This window comes from Tachysurus vachellii, chromosome 10 (assembly GCF_030014155.1).
Source record: "Tachysurus vachellii isolate PV-2020 chromosome 10, HZAU_Pvac_v1, whole genome shotgun sequence".
NCBI lineage: Eukaryota > Metazoa > Chordata > Actinopteri > Siluriformes > Bagridae > Tachysurus > Tachysurus vachellii.
The window spans coordinates 6,961,581-6,979,913 of NC_083469.1; the positions used below are offsets into that span (position 1 = coordinate 6,961,581).

The 18,333-nt window shown below is 36.0% G+C and overlaps 3 protein-coding genes across 5 annotated transcripts; all 3 read left to right on the forward strand.

Annotated features, from left to right (window-relative positions):
• The first annotated feature begins 471 nt into the window (after positions 1 to 471).
• LOC132852398 (uncharacterized) lies at positions 472 to 4,679 on the forward strand. Its single transcript, XM_060879596.1, has 9 exons — positions 472 to 575; positions 984 to 1,043; positions 1,267 to 1,424; positions 1,730 to 1,866; positions 2,000 to 2,087; positions 2,405 to 2,736; positions 2,977 to 3,151; positions 3,451 to 3,572; positions 4,394 to 4,679. Exons 1-6 carry the CDS (start codon positions 491 to 493, stop codon positions 2,636 to 2,638), a joined length of 762 nt encoding a protein of 253 aa, XP_060735579.1. The 5' UTR covers positions 472 to 490; the 3' UTR covers positions 2,639 to 2,736; positions 2,977 to 3,151; positions 3,451 to 3,572; positions 4,394 to 4,679.
• A 4,289-nt stretch (positions 4,680 to 8,968) lies between these two features.
• On the forward strand, positions 8,969 to 14,793 carry LOC132852057 (procathepsin L-like). Of its 3 annotated transcripts, none has more exons than XM_060879082.1 (7): positions 8,969 to 9,152; positions 9,974 to 10,116; positions 11,833 to 12,009; positions 12,216 to 12,409; positions 12,825 to 12,976; positions 13,101 to 13,206; positions 13,348 to 14,793. In XM_060879082.1, the coding sequence occupies exons 1-7, from the start codon at positions 9,059 to 9,061 to the stop codon at positions 13,526 to 13,528; spliced, it is 1,047 nt and encodes a 348-aa protein (XP_060735065.1). In that variant the 5' UTR covers positions 8,969 to 9,058; the 3' UTR covers positions 13,529 to 14,793. The 3 variants fall into 3 exon arrangements, with proteins under 3 accessions (XP_060735065.1, XP_060735064.1, XP_060735066.1); XM_060879081.1 differs by having other exon boundaries at positions 8,970 to 9,152; positions 12,216 to 12,401; positions 12,811 to 12,976; XM_060879083.1 differs by lacking the exon at positions 11,833 to 12,009 and having other exon boundaries at positions 8,970 to 9,152; positions 12,216 to 12,401; positions 12,811 to 12,976.
• Positions 14,794 to 15,598: 805 nt separating this feature from the next.
• LOC132852097 (procathepsin L-like) lies at positions 15,599 to 18,098 on the forward strand. Its single transcript, XM_060879135.1, has 7 exons — positions 15,599 to 15,784; positions 16,281 to 16,423; positions 16,557 to 16,754; positions 17,047 to 17,238; positions 17,396 to 17,561; positions 17,776 to 17,881; positions 17,968 to 18,098. Exons 1-7 carry the CDS (start codon positions 15,685 to 15,687, stop codon positions 18,065 to 18,067), a joined length of 1,005 nt encoding a protein of 334 aa, XP_060735118.1. The 5' UTR covers positions 15,599 to 15,684; the 3' UTR covers positions 18,068 to 18,098.
• Positions 18,099 to 18,333: the final 235 nt, after the last annotated feature.

Here is an 18,333-nt window from a genome sequence, read left to right on the forward strand (position 1 = left end):
CTGGTTAAAACTAAGAAGGAATACAAACATCGTGATGAAGATTTGAAAAACGTACATACTACAGTATATCAGTTCCCTCCGCAAGACAAGCAAACAACTTTTAAACTTTTATTCGTTCTCTAAATAGTTTGGTCTATGGTGGATGCATACAAGTGGTATGAACCCAAAATAAACTAATTCTGCTGTGATTTACTTGCTTAAATGGTTAAAAAGTATGCCGGAACAGCAACATCATGATACAGATTAAAAAGATAAAAAGTATGAAAAATGACAAGTTTTCAACTTTTAATAATGCTTTTTTTCTCAATGAAGTTTAAAAAAATTGCTTGAGCATCATGTTGCAAAACAGAATTTTTAAAAAAAATTTTCCTGCATATGATAAGCAATCTTCACTGTTTGTTTGCCACTTAAACAAGCTAACATCTCCTTGCAGTTAAGATTGAACCACTTATTGCTTTTTCTTCACTAGGTGCAGTATTAGGATGTTACCATGTTGCTGAAGGTGAAATACCGTAGTATCAAGAAGTACATCAAATTGCACTCAGGCTTCACCTATTCAGAATTCATCAGGGAAGGTAAATAGCCTTCCTTTAAAGGCCAAACAAAATATGTAGCCACTTTAGCGACAAATCACAGCACAAGATTGTGTGTATTTAAATACTTTTGGCTGTATTTAACAGTTTATTCAAATGTTGTCATAATATTTTATTTTAATTGCAGAGCTTTACTTTTAATGACAGTTAGTGGAATCATCAACATTAGTTAGTACATGGCAGTATACTTTTGCTGCAGATTCCTTTAGTTTAACATTTACAAGACAACGAAATAGAGTTAAGCGGAATGATTTAAAACTTGCTCCAGGTGACTTTATCTGGTTACATTACCTCTTTTGATAGTCAAAAACAAGTTTGGGCTTCCTGATGCAACTCAACTTGACATTTTTGATGAAACTGACACAGCAGTAGAGGAAGACATTCTTCTAGAGCTGTTGGAGGCCAATCCAGACATGTGCCTGACAGTATGTGACAGCATTTCAGATGAAGGTAGGTGTCATTAGAAAACCTATGCTCTTTGATGCAGCTGACATTGACCTTTCTTTATGGAACGAACATGGCAGTGGGCAAGGTTGGGTCAAGTTTGTTACTGATTACTAAGAATATATTCTGAATACTTTAGGGTTACTTAAAATGTTTATACTAAAATGGATAAAGCCACAAAAGGTTAAGTTAATCAAATTCTCTCTTTTTAAAGAGCTTTCTCCTTTAGATCATTCAACACCATCTTCCCTCACGGATACCATATCACTTTCTTCAAGTGACAGTGAGCTTAGAGAACTGGGTATTCCCACAGGCAGAAATAGATCCAGCAAAGAAGACACGAGCAGTTCTGCAACAAAGGCTTCCATGTCAGAGGCAGCAAAGGAGGTAATTGAGAGCTGAAAGCAACTTATTATTTTGATTTACCATCAATTATAAGGTGTCACACTAAATTGAGATTATCACCAATCGAATCATCTGGTTCCAAACTCACTTTTTTATCAAAGAAAATGTAATTAATTTGCCCCTTCATAGAATTTTACCTTTGACAACACTGCTGTTTTTTGAGATTCATCTGAACTTTCAGCCTTAGTTTATACAGACATGTTGTGGTATGTTTTTTCTAAAGATTTTATCTAATAGAAAGAATTGAACGCTAAAACTTATTTTTCCTTTTTCTGTTATGAGAATAGATGGTAGAAAAGGCCTTGCTTAAGAAGCCTGGAGGAGAGTATATTCTTGAAGAGTACAAGTCAGAAAATTCACTAATGCACCGCACTCGGAGACAGCTTGTCAACATATTGGCGAGTGATATTACTGAGAAACATGGGTAAGATTTAAAAAGGTTTTTATTACAAGGGAATGTAAAAAAAAAAGCTGTAATCTTGTAATGATATTACTAATGTTTCTTGTACTATATAAAGAAAAATTATTAAAGATTGACTTTCTTCACTCTATAGTAGGATTCCTTCCCGTCAGCAGAAGAAGTATGCCCTGGGAATTATTACTCTCTTTCCCTCCCTGAAGGATCCTTTTTCTCCAAAGGGCTATGTAAGTTTTACAACCTTATTAAGAAAACAGCACCAGATTTACAGAAAAGGGCTTTGGCATTGTAGTTTTCATTATAAAATAATTACAGTTGCTTATAAAAGTGAAACGATTTCAAAATTCAACAATAATCAACAATAATATTGATGAGAGTGCCCTTATTTTTAAAATTACTTGGGTTATAGGGATATTGCACATTAATTTGAAAAAAGAAAATCTATTAAATAATTAATTGTTCTTTTGTTTCACAATGCTGCATCTGCACTTTCTGTTTCTGATAATTTTGTGAGTATTTGTGTTTATTCATTTAAATGGAACAGGAGCATTTCTATGATGGGGAAAAGGGCACTGGATATTTAGCGTGGCGCCTCAAAACCATTTCCAGGACTTCAGGAAAACGGCCAGTCAGGAAGCCTCAGTGCATCAAGCACAAGGACCAAAGCGCCGAAGATCAGCAAACACACTGCCTCAGCAGCTTGATGGAGATGCCTGCAGGGAGGCCATTTCATTTCTTGTTCACTCTCCTGATGAAGCAAGTGTATTTCAGAAGATGAAGATGACGTTTCAACACCGTCAGGACCTAGTGCATGACCCACAAAGAAGCACAGATGTCTTCAAAACATTTCCACGTTTTTTAGATGTCAAAGGACTGGTGAGTTGTATATTTCTTTTATTAAAATGAAGTCTTTAATATCCAGTGTTTTGCTGGATGTTAGCCATGAATACACCTAATCATTTATATTCCTGTCTAATTGACTGTATTCTTTTTTCCAAAATCTTTATTCTGATTTACACTGGTTTAATATACCACACGCTGATAAAAATCATTAAGCGCACCATTAACAATGCACTTATATATATATATATATATATGCTTGTGTATAATCAACAGGTGAATCAAGACTTCCTGCTTCTGTTTGGTGCTGAAACAGCCTCCAAGATGCTTGAGAAGTGGGACACCTCATTCAAGCCCAAGGTCATCAAAGAGGCCAAAAAACTGACTCAGACAACTGAGCTGTGCCGACTTCTAAAATCTGCTGAGAAACTCGCAGAGAACTATGAAACGGGTAAGCTACACAGCATGCATGGTTCACAGTGTTGTGAAAGGAATATGATTTAGAAAGCACAATAAACTCCAGCAAGAATGTTTTTTATGCTTTTAGTGGGGCTTAAACATACAGTAACACAATAGAATGCACAATATCGGACCTCACTTTGAAGCTGCAGCTGTGGCGTTATGATTTTTGGTGTGGCGGACCACCACGGCAGAATGAATGTAGCGGAAACACTGGTTCATAATACAAATTAGTTAGCTAGTTTTATCTTTTCCTATTAGACATTAATGCCTTGTTTTTCCTCCTGATAGACTGGGACAGTGACATCGCTTCTTTGCTGCTTCTTCTCTATCTCTTGCCACCCACAGCTGGACGGAAGAGGACCAAAATAAGTCCAAGTGATGCAGTGGACAAAATGGTGCACTTTCATAAGGTACACTATTATGCCTCATTTGTAAATTCCACGAGACAATTTTTTAGTTATATGCACTTGCTAGATTTACTAGAAAGTAAAATGAGCATGGCCGCATGGGCATTCATAACAGTGCCCATATAAGAATGAAGAGCCTGATCTCATGAAAGTGCGTATCAATAGCACGATTTTCTGTTTCTATGTGGCGTTCTATTGATCTTCAGAAATTACTTTTCTTGCACTTCTGAATGCACTTTTGCATATGCACTTGTGGCGTACATATAATACGTCCCTACCCCACACCCCTACCCATTGCGTATCATATGCTTGAATGTTGGGTTAATTATTTTTCTTAAAGTATAAAGACAAACTCGCTTAAATATGCGCTTTAATGTTTTGCTTTGAAACCAAATCTTCCACCATCGTCTTGTCAGACTGTGAGGTGAAATCTGACTCCTGCTGTTGATCTGTGCTGTAACTCTCGTTCATCTTACACTGTATGGAGCAGACACGTACAGTTTTTTTAATTGTAGTGTAAGTTCTAACTGAACTAAATGATTTTTATTACTATACAAAATAAAAACGGGGGCCGCGGTGGTCAAGTGCACGTAACCGGTGTTGCGGCTGAACACCGGTAACACAGACTAAGTCTAGTTCCTTTCAAATGAATGGGTAATACTGACCAGTATGTCCCAATTATTTGGGAGGAATGTTTTATCCAGTGAAGCAAATCTCAAATCACAGGGTCAGTTTACAAAGTCTATTACATTAACATGGACCAGCAAGTACCAGATTCACTTGAAGGTGTACACATTTATAAATTTTTTTTTTTCTTCTTTTAGTCATGCTGCAGCATCACTGAATATGTGCAGGAAAGAGAGGGTAAACAACCATACATCCTTGCAGTTGGCCGAACCCAGAAGACGATTGATACCTTCTACATCGCCGTTGACAGCTCATCCTCTGCCAAGCCACCAGCTCATTGGGTGCTTTTGATGAACTGTTTAAATCCCACTACGTGTTCAACATGTCTTATGATGAGTCCCTGGTCCATTTCTACACTTTTCTGCAGACAACTGTCTACAACATTGATGTTACCACAACAGATGAGTCTCCAAGAGTTCGTGAGTTGCGGGCAAAACTTTTGAATGACACATGAATATGTCCACAGTTTCTATCCAGGCACCAAGTTTAAGTTAGTTTGTGCACAAGATCATTGTAGGCGTCAGTTTTCAACATTTTCAGGTTTAAAAAACCATTTAGTTAGTTTGCATGATAAGGGTTATTGTCAAAGTGGTGATGCAGAAACCTCAGAGTCATTTCAGGCTGATTTTCACAGTTTACGAAATAGTACAGAAGTTGCAGGAACAAGTGTTGTGCAGAGCCCTGATGCTGGGTATTTTGACAACAATGGATCTGGTCAAAGTATCACAGAAAACACCAAAAGATATCTGTGCTACAATTATTGCCAAACTCCATGGTAGTGGTATGGCAAATAGTGTAGTTACATCAATTGTTAGTGATTTGGAAGAACTTGCTGGTGGACTGCACTCCCAAGTAAAGCAAGAAATACTGTGCCAAAAGATAACCCTGTAAGATCTACATTGGAAAAGGGTTTTGAGAATTTTGAAAACCCATTTGTGAGTTTTAATACTGAAACTAAAAGAATTAAGTATTTCAACAAGAAATGGGGGATTGTGGAGCCAGTGGAAAAAAATTTAGGAGTTCGATTTGATACAAGGAAAAATAAAAATACAGGTACTTATGATCAGGTCCCAGTGAAAGACACTTTTGTTTACATTCCAATTTTGGAAACCATTAAATTTATCTGCCGCAATTCTTATATTTGTGAACTACTTGCCAAACCATGTGTATCAAAAGACAGATATGAAGACTTTTGTGATGGAAGTTATTTTAAGTCACATCCATTGTTCTCAAAAACACAGACTTCTTTACAAATTCAGCTTTACTATGATGACTTTGAGACTGCTAACCCACTGGGTTCAAAACGTGGTGTTCACAAAGTTGGTGCTCTCTATTTTGTCCTCCGAAATCTGCCTCCAAAGTTAAACTCTGTATTGATGAACATTCATTTGGTTGCATTGTTTCACACAGAAGATGTGAAAAAATATGGCTTTGATCCTATTTTACAGCCTCTGATTGATGACATCAAAATATTGGAGAGTCATGGCATTGATTTGCCTTTTTCATCTGAAAAGGTCTATGGCACTATATGTCAGATAACTGGGGACAACTTGGGGATGCATGGAATAATGGGTTTTGCAGAGTCTTTCAGTGGACGTCACTTCTGTCGTTTGTGTTTGATTGAAAAAGATGATTCTCAGAATGTTTACAAAGAGGATGACCCAAAGATAATTTTGCGTGGAAAAGAGCTTTTTGAAATGCACTGCAGTGAGTTGCAATTAAATCCACAAAAGCTATGTGTGTTTGGTCTAAAGAAGAATTCAACTCTTAACAGCCTACAGTACTTTCATGTTTGCTACAACTTTTCTTTGGACATAATGCATGACATACTTGAAGGGGTGGCTCAGTATGAGATAGTTACTGTTAGAATATCTCTCTGAAAATGTTTTGTCAAAACCTGGTCTTTTGTCACGAATCTATGCTTTTGACTATGGCTACTTGGAGCGCAAAAATCGTCCGACAAGGGTCAACTTGGACAGTATAGGCAATAATATAGGACTCAACTCTATTCAGACTCTTTGTCTGGTAAGAAACATACCTTTGATTTTTGGTGACATTGTGCCAGAAGGAAACCAGAACTGGACTTTGCTGTTGCTCTTACTGCAGATAATTAACATCATATTCTCTCCATCTGTTACACTAGGCATGACTGTGCATTTGAAGCATTTAATAATGGAACATCATGACTTGTTCAAACACTTGTATCCAGGTAGAAACCTGATTCCTAAACATCATTTTATGTTACATTACCCGTCTTGTATTCGAAAAATTGGACCGTTAATACATATGTGGAGTATGCGATTTGAGGCAAAACACAGGGTTTTCAAAAGCACACTTAAAAACTTCAAGAACATCACAGTATCACTTGCCAAAAAACATCAAATGTCCATAGCATCCAATTGGGAAACATCTCCTTTGAACCATGTTGAGTATGGACCTTTGAAAACATTTAATGTGGACAATGAGGAAAATGGTGAAATGTTTGCCCAAGCCCTGCCCGATGTCGCAAAAGACATCTTCTCTACTAACTGGGTAAAGATCAGTGGGGTAGAGTACAGAGCCGGGTTAGTGATTTGCAGTGGCACAGAACAGGAAATGCCTGTGTTTTGCAGAATAAAAAAAATGCTTTTAGTCAACAGTGTGATCTACTTCATAGTGAACAAGCTTATGGTTGACCATTTCAGTGAGCATTTTCATGCCTACAACGTGTTTGAAAGTGATGAAAAAGATGTGATAAAAGCAGATTGTCTTCAAATTTACAAGCCTTTTGACTTACAAAGTGCTTATGGTGGAGATGACAGCCTTTATATTGTACCATTATTTTCTCTGTAAATGTGCAAGTTGTATGGTGCTTGGATATTTTTGTCTTTATTAAAAAAGTTGAATTCTTCGTATGTTTCTTTTTTCTTGTAGTGAAAAAGTATTTTCAGAACATTGAATGTAACACAACTGTCATGAATACACTGTAAAGTGTTAATAACACTGAATGATCTAAATTAACACTTTAAGAGTAAGGGAGTAACACGATATAGAGTTTAAAATACACTTTAAAGTGTCATAAAATAACACTGTGAATGTTAGGAATTAACACCCCCAGTGAACAGGAATAACACATGTTTAGTGTAAAAAATACTCTTAAATGTGTTAAGAAACAACACTCTGAGTGTTACATTTTTAACACTATTATGGAGTTAAAATATTGACACTATCCAAAGTGTTAATTTAACTCTGAACTGGTGTCGATTATATAAACTCTGGGAAAGTGTTAAATTTAACACTATGGGAGTTGAAATAACACTGACGTTTTTGCTGTGTAAAATGTAAACCTAAAATGTAATACAATGTTATGTGGTATATAAAGACCTAAAGAACACAGATATTTACATATTTACCACAGACTGACATACATATATATTATGTGGATGCCTTTTGGTACAGAGAAATCAGATTTTTACAATGATTAGTAGCATGTTCATTTCACTTTTACCTCCAGATTAAGAACACCTGTAATAAAGGAATAAAGGAGAAAGATGGCAGTAATAGTAAAGAAGCCAGGCAGTAGTACTTAGCAAAAGGAATGAAGAAAATATTTTTTGTACCACACACATAAGAACCATTCTTTTTTCCAAGACTCTCAGCTGGGAGCACTGGAAAATCGAATATTCAGGAAAACTGAAAAACTGGTGTCACTCAGTGAGCAGCTGGGGGACTGCTTTGAAAATTTAGGACCACAAGCTACCAGGAGGCTGGATAGACCTAGTCTTTGAATATGTTAAAGAATAAGAAGGACTGGAGAGAGGACTCATACCCTTATGAAGCCATAGAGAGTGAAGAATTGATACACATAACAGCAGTCATGTGGGCCCATAATGATCTAATGCTTTAACAAGTCTGTAGCCCTTCATTTAAATTTTCAGTCTTAGCAGACATCATGTGTATATCAAGTTTAACATTTTATCTTGGTGCAGAGGAAGATGATCAAAGTTCTTTTTTCCCCCCTCCCACTCAGTGAGTCTACTCATCCACAGACTTCTACTGTACATGTGGTACAAAAACCTGCTTATCAAGGACATGTTGATCAAAGCTGTGAAAAGACACTAGTGAATCATTCTGTAGTTGTCCCATTGCACTAAGAAATTAACTGTATATAATAAACATAAACTTTACAAGAACCCTGCATCAAAAACATTTCATCATGTGACATAACAGATAATATATATACATTTAGAAGATATATGCAGATTTTTCCTATTGGAAATAGGACTGGTCCCACCATCTCTCAGGGTAAGAGGGAGGTATAAAACTCTATTCTGTCAAGACTCTTTTCTGTTCTGGCACCAAGGTGGTGGAAAGAAATTTCCCTGGATATCTGAACAGCTGAGACTTGAAACTTGAAGTGAAGATGCACCTCTTCCTGAAACAATTAAACTAGCACTTTTCCCCCTGTTTGAATTATGTGTATATTTAAACAAAAAAAAAAAATAAAAAAAAAATTAACTTGAACAGCGTTTTAGGTTGGTTGTATCCTAAGACTGTAACCTAGACTGTCATTTTGGATTTGTCTGCCAGTACCTTTCAAATAAAAAGCTAAAATGCATTTGCACCCACTTCAACCTATCTGACATAACACAGACAATTGGTTGCAGTTTTCGATTTCATACTTGTGGCTTTCTGAAAAAGAAAAAGATATAAACAGGATGTGTGGATTGGTAACACCTAAGAGAACAGCAAAAGCAATCTGTAATCGGTTCACACTGTCTTTTCGACACAAAGAATGACAGATTAACATTTAATCTTTCAGAATGAAGGTTTTGTTTGTTGTCACTTTTCTCATTGCTCTGTGCAATGCAGATAATGTGTCTGAAGAAGAGTTTAAGAAATGGAAAATGAAGTTTGGTGAGAAATCATCTTGCATTCACTTTTTAAATCATTTATTTTATTAGTTTGATAAATCCATAGTAATAAATACAGAGTGCACCTTTAAAAATAGTTATAGACATTGCTATAGAAATGACAGAAACAGTAGCAATAAAAACTTATATTATACTTATATATAAAATGTGAGTGACAAAAAAGACATAGCTTTTTGCTTGCTTAGTTCAGACTTTCTATGCATTGCTATGACTCACTTTGGTGTTTGTTGATGCTGCAAACTTGCGTGTGTGTCTTTAATAAAAATGTAATTAATAAATGATTGCCATTCTTATTTATTATGCTTCAAAACATTGCAAGTTAAATGAACTCTATTTTATTTCTTTAAACAATGTTACTATAATTATTTGGAGCACATACATTGGAGCACATTGTAGTGTAAATGTATCATTGTGCTGTAGGCAGAACTACACAACATTACAAGGTCAATTTCAAATAATATATTGCTAATGTGTGATCATCTTCATCATCTTCTTCCAGCACCCTTGTACCAGACATATAGGGTTACAGGATGCTTTATTTAGTACTTTGAAAAATGAATATATACAGTATATATATATATATATATATATATATATATATATATATATATATATATATATATATATTATTATTATATATATATATATTATTATATATATATATATATAATTTTTAAAACTCATTTTATAATGGAAGAATTTTCCTTTTTACATGCAAAACATGCAGAATGTTTAACTCCTGTCGATCAGACACCTTTCTAATTCTTGTGTTTTTTATATGTCTTGTTTTTTGTTTTCTCTTAGATAAGAGCTATACGTCTGTAGAGGAGGAGAATAAGCATAAGGAAAACTGGTTTGACAATCTCAAACTCGTCCGAGATCACAACAGGCTGGCGGACCAGGGCATTAAGAGCTACAGACTTGACATGAACTACTTTGCAGATATGGTAATAAAAGAAAACCTTAAAAAGTTTAAAAAAATACTCTAAAAATATCTGGTTTATAAGCAAGCATTGTGTTGAGATGATTTTCAGTTGGGGGCACGGTGGCTTAGTGGTTAGCACGTTCGTCTCACACCTAAAGGGTTGGGGGTTCGATTCCATATATATGTATGTATATATATGTAAACCACTGGCCACAAAAGTGAATACACCCCTAAGTGAAAAAGCCCAAATTGGGCCAAAAGTGTCAATATTTTGTGTGGCCACCATTATTTTCCAGTACTGAATTAACTCTCTTGAGCATGGAGTTCACCAGAGTGTCTCAGAGTTGTCACTGGATTCCCCTTCCACTCCTCCATGATGACATCATGGAGCTGGTGGATGTTAGAGAGCTTGTGCTCCTCCACCTTCCGTTTGAGGATGCCCCACAGATGCTCAATAGGGTTTAGGTCTGGAGACATGCATGGCCATTCCATCACCTTTACCCTCAGCTTCTTTAGCAAGGCAGTGGTCATCTTTGAGGTGTGCTTGGGGTCGTTATCATGTTAGAATACTGCCCTTTAGACCAATCTCCAAAGGGAGGGGATCATGCTCTATTTCAGTATGTCACAGTACATGTTGGCATTCAAGGTTCCCTAAATGAACTGTAGCTCCTTTGTGCCGGCAGCACTCATGCAGCCCCAGACCATGACAATCCCACCACCATGCTTGACTGTGTGCAAGACACACTTGTCTTTGCACTCCTCACCTGGTTGCTGCAACACACGCTTGACACCATCTGAACCAAATGTTTATCTTGGTCTCATCAGACCACACTACATGGTTCCAGTAATCCATGTCCATAGTCTGCTTGTCTTTAACAAACTGTTTGTGGGCTTTCCTGCGCATCATCTTTAGAAGAGGCTTCCTTCTGGGACAACAGCCATGCAGACCAATTTGATGCAGTGTGCAGCATATGGCCTGAGCACTGACAGGCTGACCACCCACTCCTTCAACCTCTGCAGCAATGCTGGCAGCATTCATACGTCTACATATTTCCCAAACACAACATCTGGATATCAAGCTGACCACATGCACTCAACTTCTTTGGTCGACCATTGCGAGTATTGGAACCTGTCCTGTAAAACCACAATCTTTGTATAGCCCACACCAGCTTTATGTAGAGCAAAAATGATTTTTTTCAGATCCTCAGAGAGTTCTTTGCCATGAGGTGCCATGTTGAACTTCCAGTGACCAGTATGAGAGAGTGAGAGCGATAAAACCAAATTTAACACACCTGCACCGCATTCACACCTGAGACCTTGTACCACTAATGAGTCACATGACACCGGGGAGAGAAAATGGCTAATTGGGCCCAATTTGGACATTTTTCATTAGGGGTGTACTTACTTTTGTGACCAGCGGTTTAGACATTAATGGCTGCGTGTTGAGTTATTTTTAGAGGACAGCAAATCTACACTGTTATATGAGCAGTACACTCACTACTCTAAACTGTAGCAAAGTCTCATTTCTTCGGTGACAACACTGAAGAAATGACACTTTGCACTTTGTGTGTGTGTACATATATTTAATTTAATAATATCACTTTTGTAAGGAAAGAATTTATTTAGATTGTGCTACATTTGAGAGGGCTGAAGGTAAACATGCACACTTCACTCCAACTGTAAAATCAGTTCTCACAGGTTCTTCATCCATACCGTCAACCATCTTTCTGTCACACAGGGTAAGCAGGATTATGCAGAGACTGCATATAAGGGCTGCCTTATCTCTAACAGCACCAAGAAACACAATGGTGCAACATTCTCTGGACACCCAGAAACAGTGGACTGGAGGAAGAAGGGCTATGTGACTCCTGTTGAAGACCAGAAGGAGTGCTTTGCTTGCTGGGCCTTTAGTGCGGTAATGAGAAACAGGACGATTATGTTGCAAGCAATTTTATTTCCATGACCCTCTATTCAGCCTTTTAATCCTGAGAGCCAATCAGATTATGCTCCTTGACCCCATTTATATCGCTCCAGCTTTCACCATTCCCTAAATTTCTGCTGCTTTTAACAAGACATTAATTTGTTCTCATCTCTATACTGCTTTAATATATAATCTTTCAGACTGGAGCACTGGAAGGTCAAACATACAAGAAAACTGGGAAACTGGTGCCACTTAGCAAGCAGCAGCTGGTAGACTGCTCTACAAAAAACAGTGGCTGCAACGGTGGCTTGATGAACTTGGCCTTTGAATATGTGAAAGAAAATAAAGGAATAAACACAGAGGAATCCTACCCCTATGAAGCCAAGGTTACTAGGTTAATTGCTTATTATATTAACACTTGATGGAATCCTACAAACTATAGTTGTCATGTTTGTTAATGTATATTTTGTCAAAAAAATACAACACTGGGGGAATGTTTTTAAAGGAAAACAATGTATGATAGGGTGGTGTGATGTGATGTGGTGGCTGTCACCTCACCACCACAGAAAAACTATGAATTGCAGTCATGGGTCTAAAAACTGGAATAGAAATTGTAGTTATTGAATAAATCTGAGTGCATTTTTCTCTCACTTTCTCACTGCAGAAAGTATCTTGAGGATATAATTCATCCATTGAAAAGAAAAAAAAAAAGAAATGTCAGAAATGTTGATTTCTGTTACCCTTGTTGTATATCTTTAATAAAAGGTGAATTCTCACTTCCCTTTCTAACTGCAGAATGGATCTTGCAGATATAATCCAAACACTGTTGGAGCCACCTGCGATGGCTATATGGACATAAACAGTGGAGATGAGTATGCTTTGAAGGAAGCTGTGGCCACCATCGGACCCATTTCTGTCGCCATAGATGCAAGCAACAAATCCTTCAAACTCTATGCATCAGGTGAGTCTCACATAATCGCTGATTAACCACATATAAATATAAGTATGAATGCAGAGTTTAGGATTCAATAATTACAGAAAATATTAATGTTATTTTAAATAAAGTGTCGCTTCGATGGATTTAGGCATATATGATGAACCTTATTGTAGCAGCTCTAAACTGAATCATGGTGTCCTGGTTGTTGGTTATGGCACTGATGATGGAAAGGATTACTGGCTGGTTAAGAACAGGTAAAGAAATAAATTAAATATTCATATTCATTTCTAGAGTATTACCTTGCTACTGGGAAGTAGCCATGAACAATTATATTTCTTCAGTAAACCATGTAAATAAAATGTAATTTAAGATTGACTTTTTATTTTATTTCACAGCTGGGGTCTCAATTGGGGAGATAAAGGCTACATCAAGATGTACAGGAACAAGGACAACCAGTGTGGTATTGCTTCACAAGCCAGCTATCCACTGGTTTACAATAAAACTCAGCGTGTTCATTGTGAAGCTTGCTCTGTCATCTTTATCCTGGGATGTTTATTGTTGGGTTTCTTTTACTGATTGATTGGAAAGCATTGTGGAAATATAATAATTGACACAAATTGTCTTGGCTGTTAATTAATTTTTGATCCCGCTAGGCTAAAATATTGAGCATTACATTTACATTTCTTGCATTTAGCTGACACGAGGTTGGACAAAGGCGAGTGAGGATCCAAGTGCAGATTTTAGACTTTTACTAAACCAAGACACACAAACAGGCAGGCAAAACAGAGCAGAATACAGAGCACACAGGAGACAGGAACATTAACACCAACATACAATATCTAACAAGCACAATGAAATAACGACCAACAAAAGGGAAGTGAACACACAGAGTATAAATAACAGACAAGAACCAATCACAGAGCAGAACTAATTAGAGACAAAGACAAGACACCTGAAGGAGAGAAGGAGTACAATTAATGTCCATGGAAACCAAAGAGTGGGCGGAGCAAACAATTAACCACAGGAAAAGACAGCAGACAGAAACAGGACAGAAACACAGACAGACTCATTACATTAGCAGAAAAAAACATTTTAATGGTCTATTTAAAGCTGCTTGTAATGAAACATGAAGTTCCTTGGCATACTAACAAAGAAACATATGTGATAAGTTAATTCAGCTTTTATAAGGATTTTGATCATTATCTATTTTTACAGTTTGCTAGTGTTGTGGGACATGAGAATACAAAGCAGTAGTCTCGGTCCTGTGAAAAACTCAAGTAAAATTTTAATCAGCCTCTTCAATGTCAATGTCAAAATATTCTTTTTTTCAACAAAGCCCATAATATCTTTTTTAGTGTGTCTCATAAAGAGTGTCTCTCATGAAATTTCATGTCCATTTGTAAGTACTTTGTAATGTTACTGTTATACTGTATTACAAAATATAAATGTTCAAAATAATACAACACAAGTATTTTCACAACTGTATTTGGTTTCAGAAATTTGTATGAGAAAAAAAATTCTAGTTTTTAGTAATTACATTTTTATTTACCTGCTCTGTGCTTAAATCTAAGGAAATGTGTTTTGCAAATCTTTAATGTACTGTTCCATGTCTTTGGAAAAAAAAAAGTTTATCATGTCCTGCATATATACTGTGCTTGAATTATATATCTTTTTGGCAACAATTTGGGGAAGAACTCATGTGTGTGTCATGGTCAAGTGTCTACATACTTTTAACCATATAGTGCATTTTGAATGTTCCAGAAATCACATGTTTAAAAGGAAGTGAATACATGACATGATGTTATGACTTGTTATGAATTAATAAAATAGTATAGAACATACTTTCTGTGTTTTAAGTATTTAAAAAAAATTGTAAAATTTAGTTAAACATTACTGTATTACTGTATTCTAATACAACCTACGTTATTTATAAAAAAAAAATAAATGATTGACTTTAAAGTTAAAACAACATATTTCTTTAAATTATCCATTTTTGTTATTTCAAGAACTTATATTTTCTAATATACCACACTTTTTTTTATTGTAGTCATGTGTATTCTATAAGTTATTTATAATACATTTATAAATAATTGACTTAAAGTTAAAACTAAACATATTTGGCTTCGTTTACAGTAAATGTCCATTTTTTTATTGCAAGAATTCATATTTTCTAACACACAGTTCCCAGCTTTTGGTAGCTATGATCTCAGCTATTCTTAAGGTTGTATTATTGTTATTGTAGTTCCTGTGAAAAAGTCATCTGTAAAGGCCTTTTTTGTGGAATTTCCTTTAAACAAATATGATATATAACTTTCCAGTAAAAATGAGTTGTGGTTGTGTGTGACAAGCACCTGATCAGGCCAGTAACACAGCATTATATAAACTCAGGAACAATGTGGCAGCTCTCTATTCAGTGAAGAACTCCATTCAGGTATTTATAACACACACACACACACACACACACACACACACACACATTTGTATATTATTGTATATTATCTTAATTATATTATAATTAATCAAGATTGATAGACTCTAATGTAGGCAGCTGGTTACACTTTTGTATTTCCTGTTTGCAACTATCTTAAACAAAGTGAAACCAGTGAACGAGTGGAACAGTTGTGAGTAATAGAGAAGAGGTGTGATATTTAGGAGAATGGAAAAAGCTAATCTTATTTAGTTCACATTGTCTTTTCACTACAGACACAGTCTAATTATATTGTCTCGGCAGAATGAAGGTTTTGCTTGTTGTCAGCGCTCTTGTGGCTCTGGCCACTGCGGCCAGAATCTCTTTGGAGGACCTGGAGTTTCATGCCTGGAAACTGGAATTTGGTGAGAAATTTTCCTAAACTGTCAATGGAGCATTTCATAAAAGCATTTCTAGTAATATACACAGTGTACGTCTTAAAAATGGTAATAATAATAATAATAATAATAATAATAATAATAATAATAATAATAATAATAATAAAGATAAATTAATTTCAAATACATTTAACAGATTTTTTTATTTTAATGTAAAAATGAACTAATTATATAATAGATTTAAGAAATAAATTAAAGACATACTGGAGCATTTCATTCCTAGATTCTGGTAAGGATAAATGTATACTTTTACTGATATGTCATGATGTCTTAGTTCTTTCAGTGTGGCTTTTCCAGAGTAAATGCATGTTCCATTTGATCTATAAACTACTAGTTCTAGTATATAAACTACTAGTGTATTAGTATAGTACAATATAGATGTTTGTTTTCATGGTTACTTTGTTTAGGCATGTTAGGCTTTGGCAATTATGCACATTTTCAAATACTGTGTTGTTTCTCCTAGGTAAGATCTATAAGTCTGCAGAGGAGGAGTCTCAACGTAAGAATACATGGCTAGAAAATCGCAAGCTGGTTTTGGTACACAACATGCTGGCTGACCAGGGCATTATGAGCTACAGACTTGGCATGACCTACTTTGCAGACATGGTAATTAAAAAAATAATAAATTCTTTTGTATAACTTATGTGTAAGCCTTGTTTGGTCTGAGGCATAACCTTTGTCTATGGTGAGCCTTACAAGTAAAGTGCTGTAATTTTTTCCCACCATTTCTGTATAACAGAACAACCAGGAATACAGACAGTCTGCTTTTAAGGGCTGCCTGGGAGCCTTCAACAAGACCAAGAAACACAGTGCAGTAACATTCCTCCGACAGGCAGGAGGAGCTGTTCTGCCAGATACTGTTGACTGGAGGAACTATGGCTATGTGACTGAGGTTAAAAACCAGTTGCAGTGTGGTTCTTGCTGGGCCTTCAGTGCGGTAAGGAGAAATAGGAGACTTTTAACTGATTATTATATATCAAAGGATTTAAATTCAGTATATATTCAGAATTCATTATATTTTATATTTATATATTTAATTCAGAATATACTTACATACTTGCCCTAGCCTTGCCCACTGCCATTTAGACTTTAATTCCCTTGAATACAAAATTTCATGATGCTCCACATTAGTGGCCTACCTTTGTCCGCATTTGTCATCTTTTAATGTATGGTGTCTAGCACAAGACAATATTCTTTTCTCTATTCTGCTTCCATTAATCCTCTCTCAGACGGGGGCACTGGAGGGTCAGACAGTCAGGAAAACTGCAAAACTGGTGTCACTCAGCGAGCAGCAGCTAGTAGACTGCTCTTGGAAATTTGGTAACATGGGCTGTAATGGAGGCTGGATGGACTGGGCCTTTGAATATGTAACTGAAAATGGTGGATTGGACACAGAAGACTCCTACACCTATGAAGCTCATGTGAGTGGAAAACTGAAACAAACTTTATTAAAAGTTTGTTTAAAATAAAATGTCATAAAATAAAAATGTCAAATAAATGTCGGAAATGTTGGTTTATTTTGCCTTTGTTGTATATCTTTAATAAAAGGTGAATTCTCACCTCTCTTTCTAACTGCAGGATGGATCTTGCAGATATAATCCAGACACTGTTGGAGCCACCTGTACTGGCTTTGTGGACATAAACAGTGGAGATGAGAATGCTTTGCAGGAAGCCGTGGCCACCATCGGACCCATTTCTGTTGCCATAGATGCAGGCCACATGTCCTTCCAGCTCTATGAATCAGGTGAGTCCCACACATTTACCGATTAAGCAATGTACTATGAAAGCATGCTATCATCATATTTATTTATATAACTTGAGAAAGTTCTATGAATATTCTGAGACATTAGAGTTTCCTTTACTCATTTAATTAACTATATACAAAATAACTGCGTGATCTTAGAATAAAAATAATTACGATTTTATCTAAAAATAAATGATTGCTTCAATGGATTTAGGTGTCTATGATGAACCTGACTGTAGCAGCACCGAGCTGGATCATGGCGTCCTGGCTGTTGGTTATGGGACTGATAATGGACAAGATTACTGGCTGGTCAAGAACAGGTAAAGAAAAACAAAACACAACCAATCACATATTACAATTATGGGTCTAACTTTATATACACTAACTTTAAAATTGTATTTCACAGCTGGGGCCTTCAGTGGGGACATAACGGCTATATCAAGATGTCAAGGAACAAGAATAACCAATGTGGCATTGCCACAAAATCCAGCTATCCTCTGGTTTAAAGGTGTGAACAATAAAGGTTACTAACTATGAGACATGTATCAGAAATTTTGATTTCCCCTGTCATTACCTCATTGTTAAAGATGTCTTTTATATCAAAGGACATCTTTAATAAGAAAATTATCAGAAATGATGATAAAGTTCTTATCGTGTTTAATATGACTGAGTGTGATTTAATGTGATTTGAAATGATCAACGTTCCCGCAACCATTTTACCTGAATATATTCATTACTATGAAATATTTGATATTTCAAATATTTGAAATAT

Bases quoted from the DNA above. Each gene is read 5' to 3' on its own strand.
- LOC132852398 (XM_060879596.1), top strand. From the start codon at position 491: ATGTTGCTGAAGGTGAAATACCGTAGTATCAAGAAGTACATCAAATTG. The intron at 1,867-1,999 runs GTAAGATTTAAA...ACTCTATAGTAG, and splicing joins GATATTACTGAGAAACATGG to GATTCCTTCCCGTCAGCAGA. The intron at 2,088-2,404 runs GTAAGTTTTACA...TAAATGGAACAG, and splicing joins CTTTTTCTCCAAAGGGCTAT to GAGCATTTCTATGATGGGGA.
- LOC132852057 (XM_060879081.1), top strand. From the start codon at position 9,059: ATGAAGGTTTTGTTTGTTGTCACTTTTCTCATTGCTCTGTGCAATGCA. The intron at 12,977-13,100 runs GTGAGTCTCACA...CGATGGATTTAG, and splicing joins CTTCAAACTCTATGCATCAG to GCATATATGATGAACCTTAT. The intron at 13,207-13,347 runs GTAAAGAAATAA...TTTATTTCACAG, and splicing joins TACTGGCTGGTTAAGAACAG to CTGGGGTCTCAATTGGGGAG.
- LOC132852097 (XM_060879135.1), top strand. From the start codon at position 15,685: ATGAAGGTTTTGCTTGTTGTCAGCGCTCTTGTGGCTCTGGCCACTGCG. The intron at 16,424-16,556 runs GTAATTAAAAAA...TCTGTATAACAG, and splicing joins TGACCTACTTTGCAGACATG to AACAACCAGGAATACAGACA. The intron at 17,882-17,967 runs GTAAAGAAAAAC...TGTATTTCACAG, and splicing joins TACTGGCTGGTCAAGAACAG to CTGGGGCCTTCAGTGGGGAC.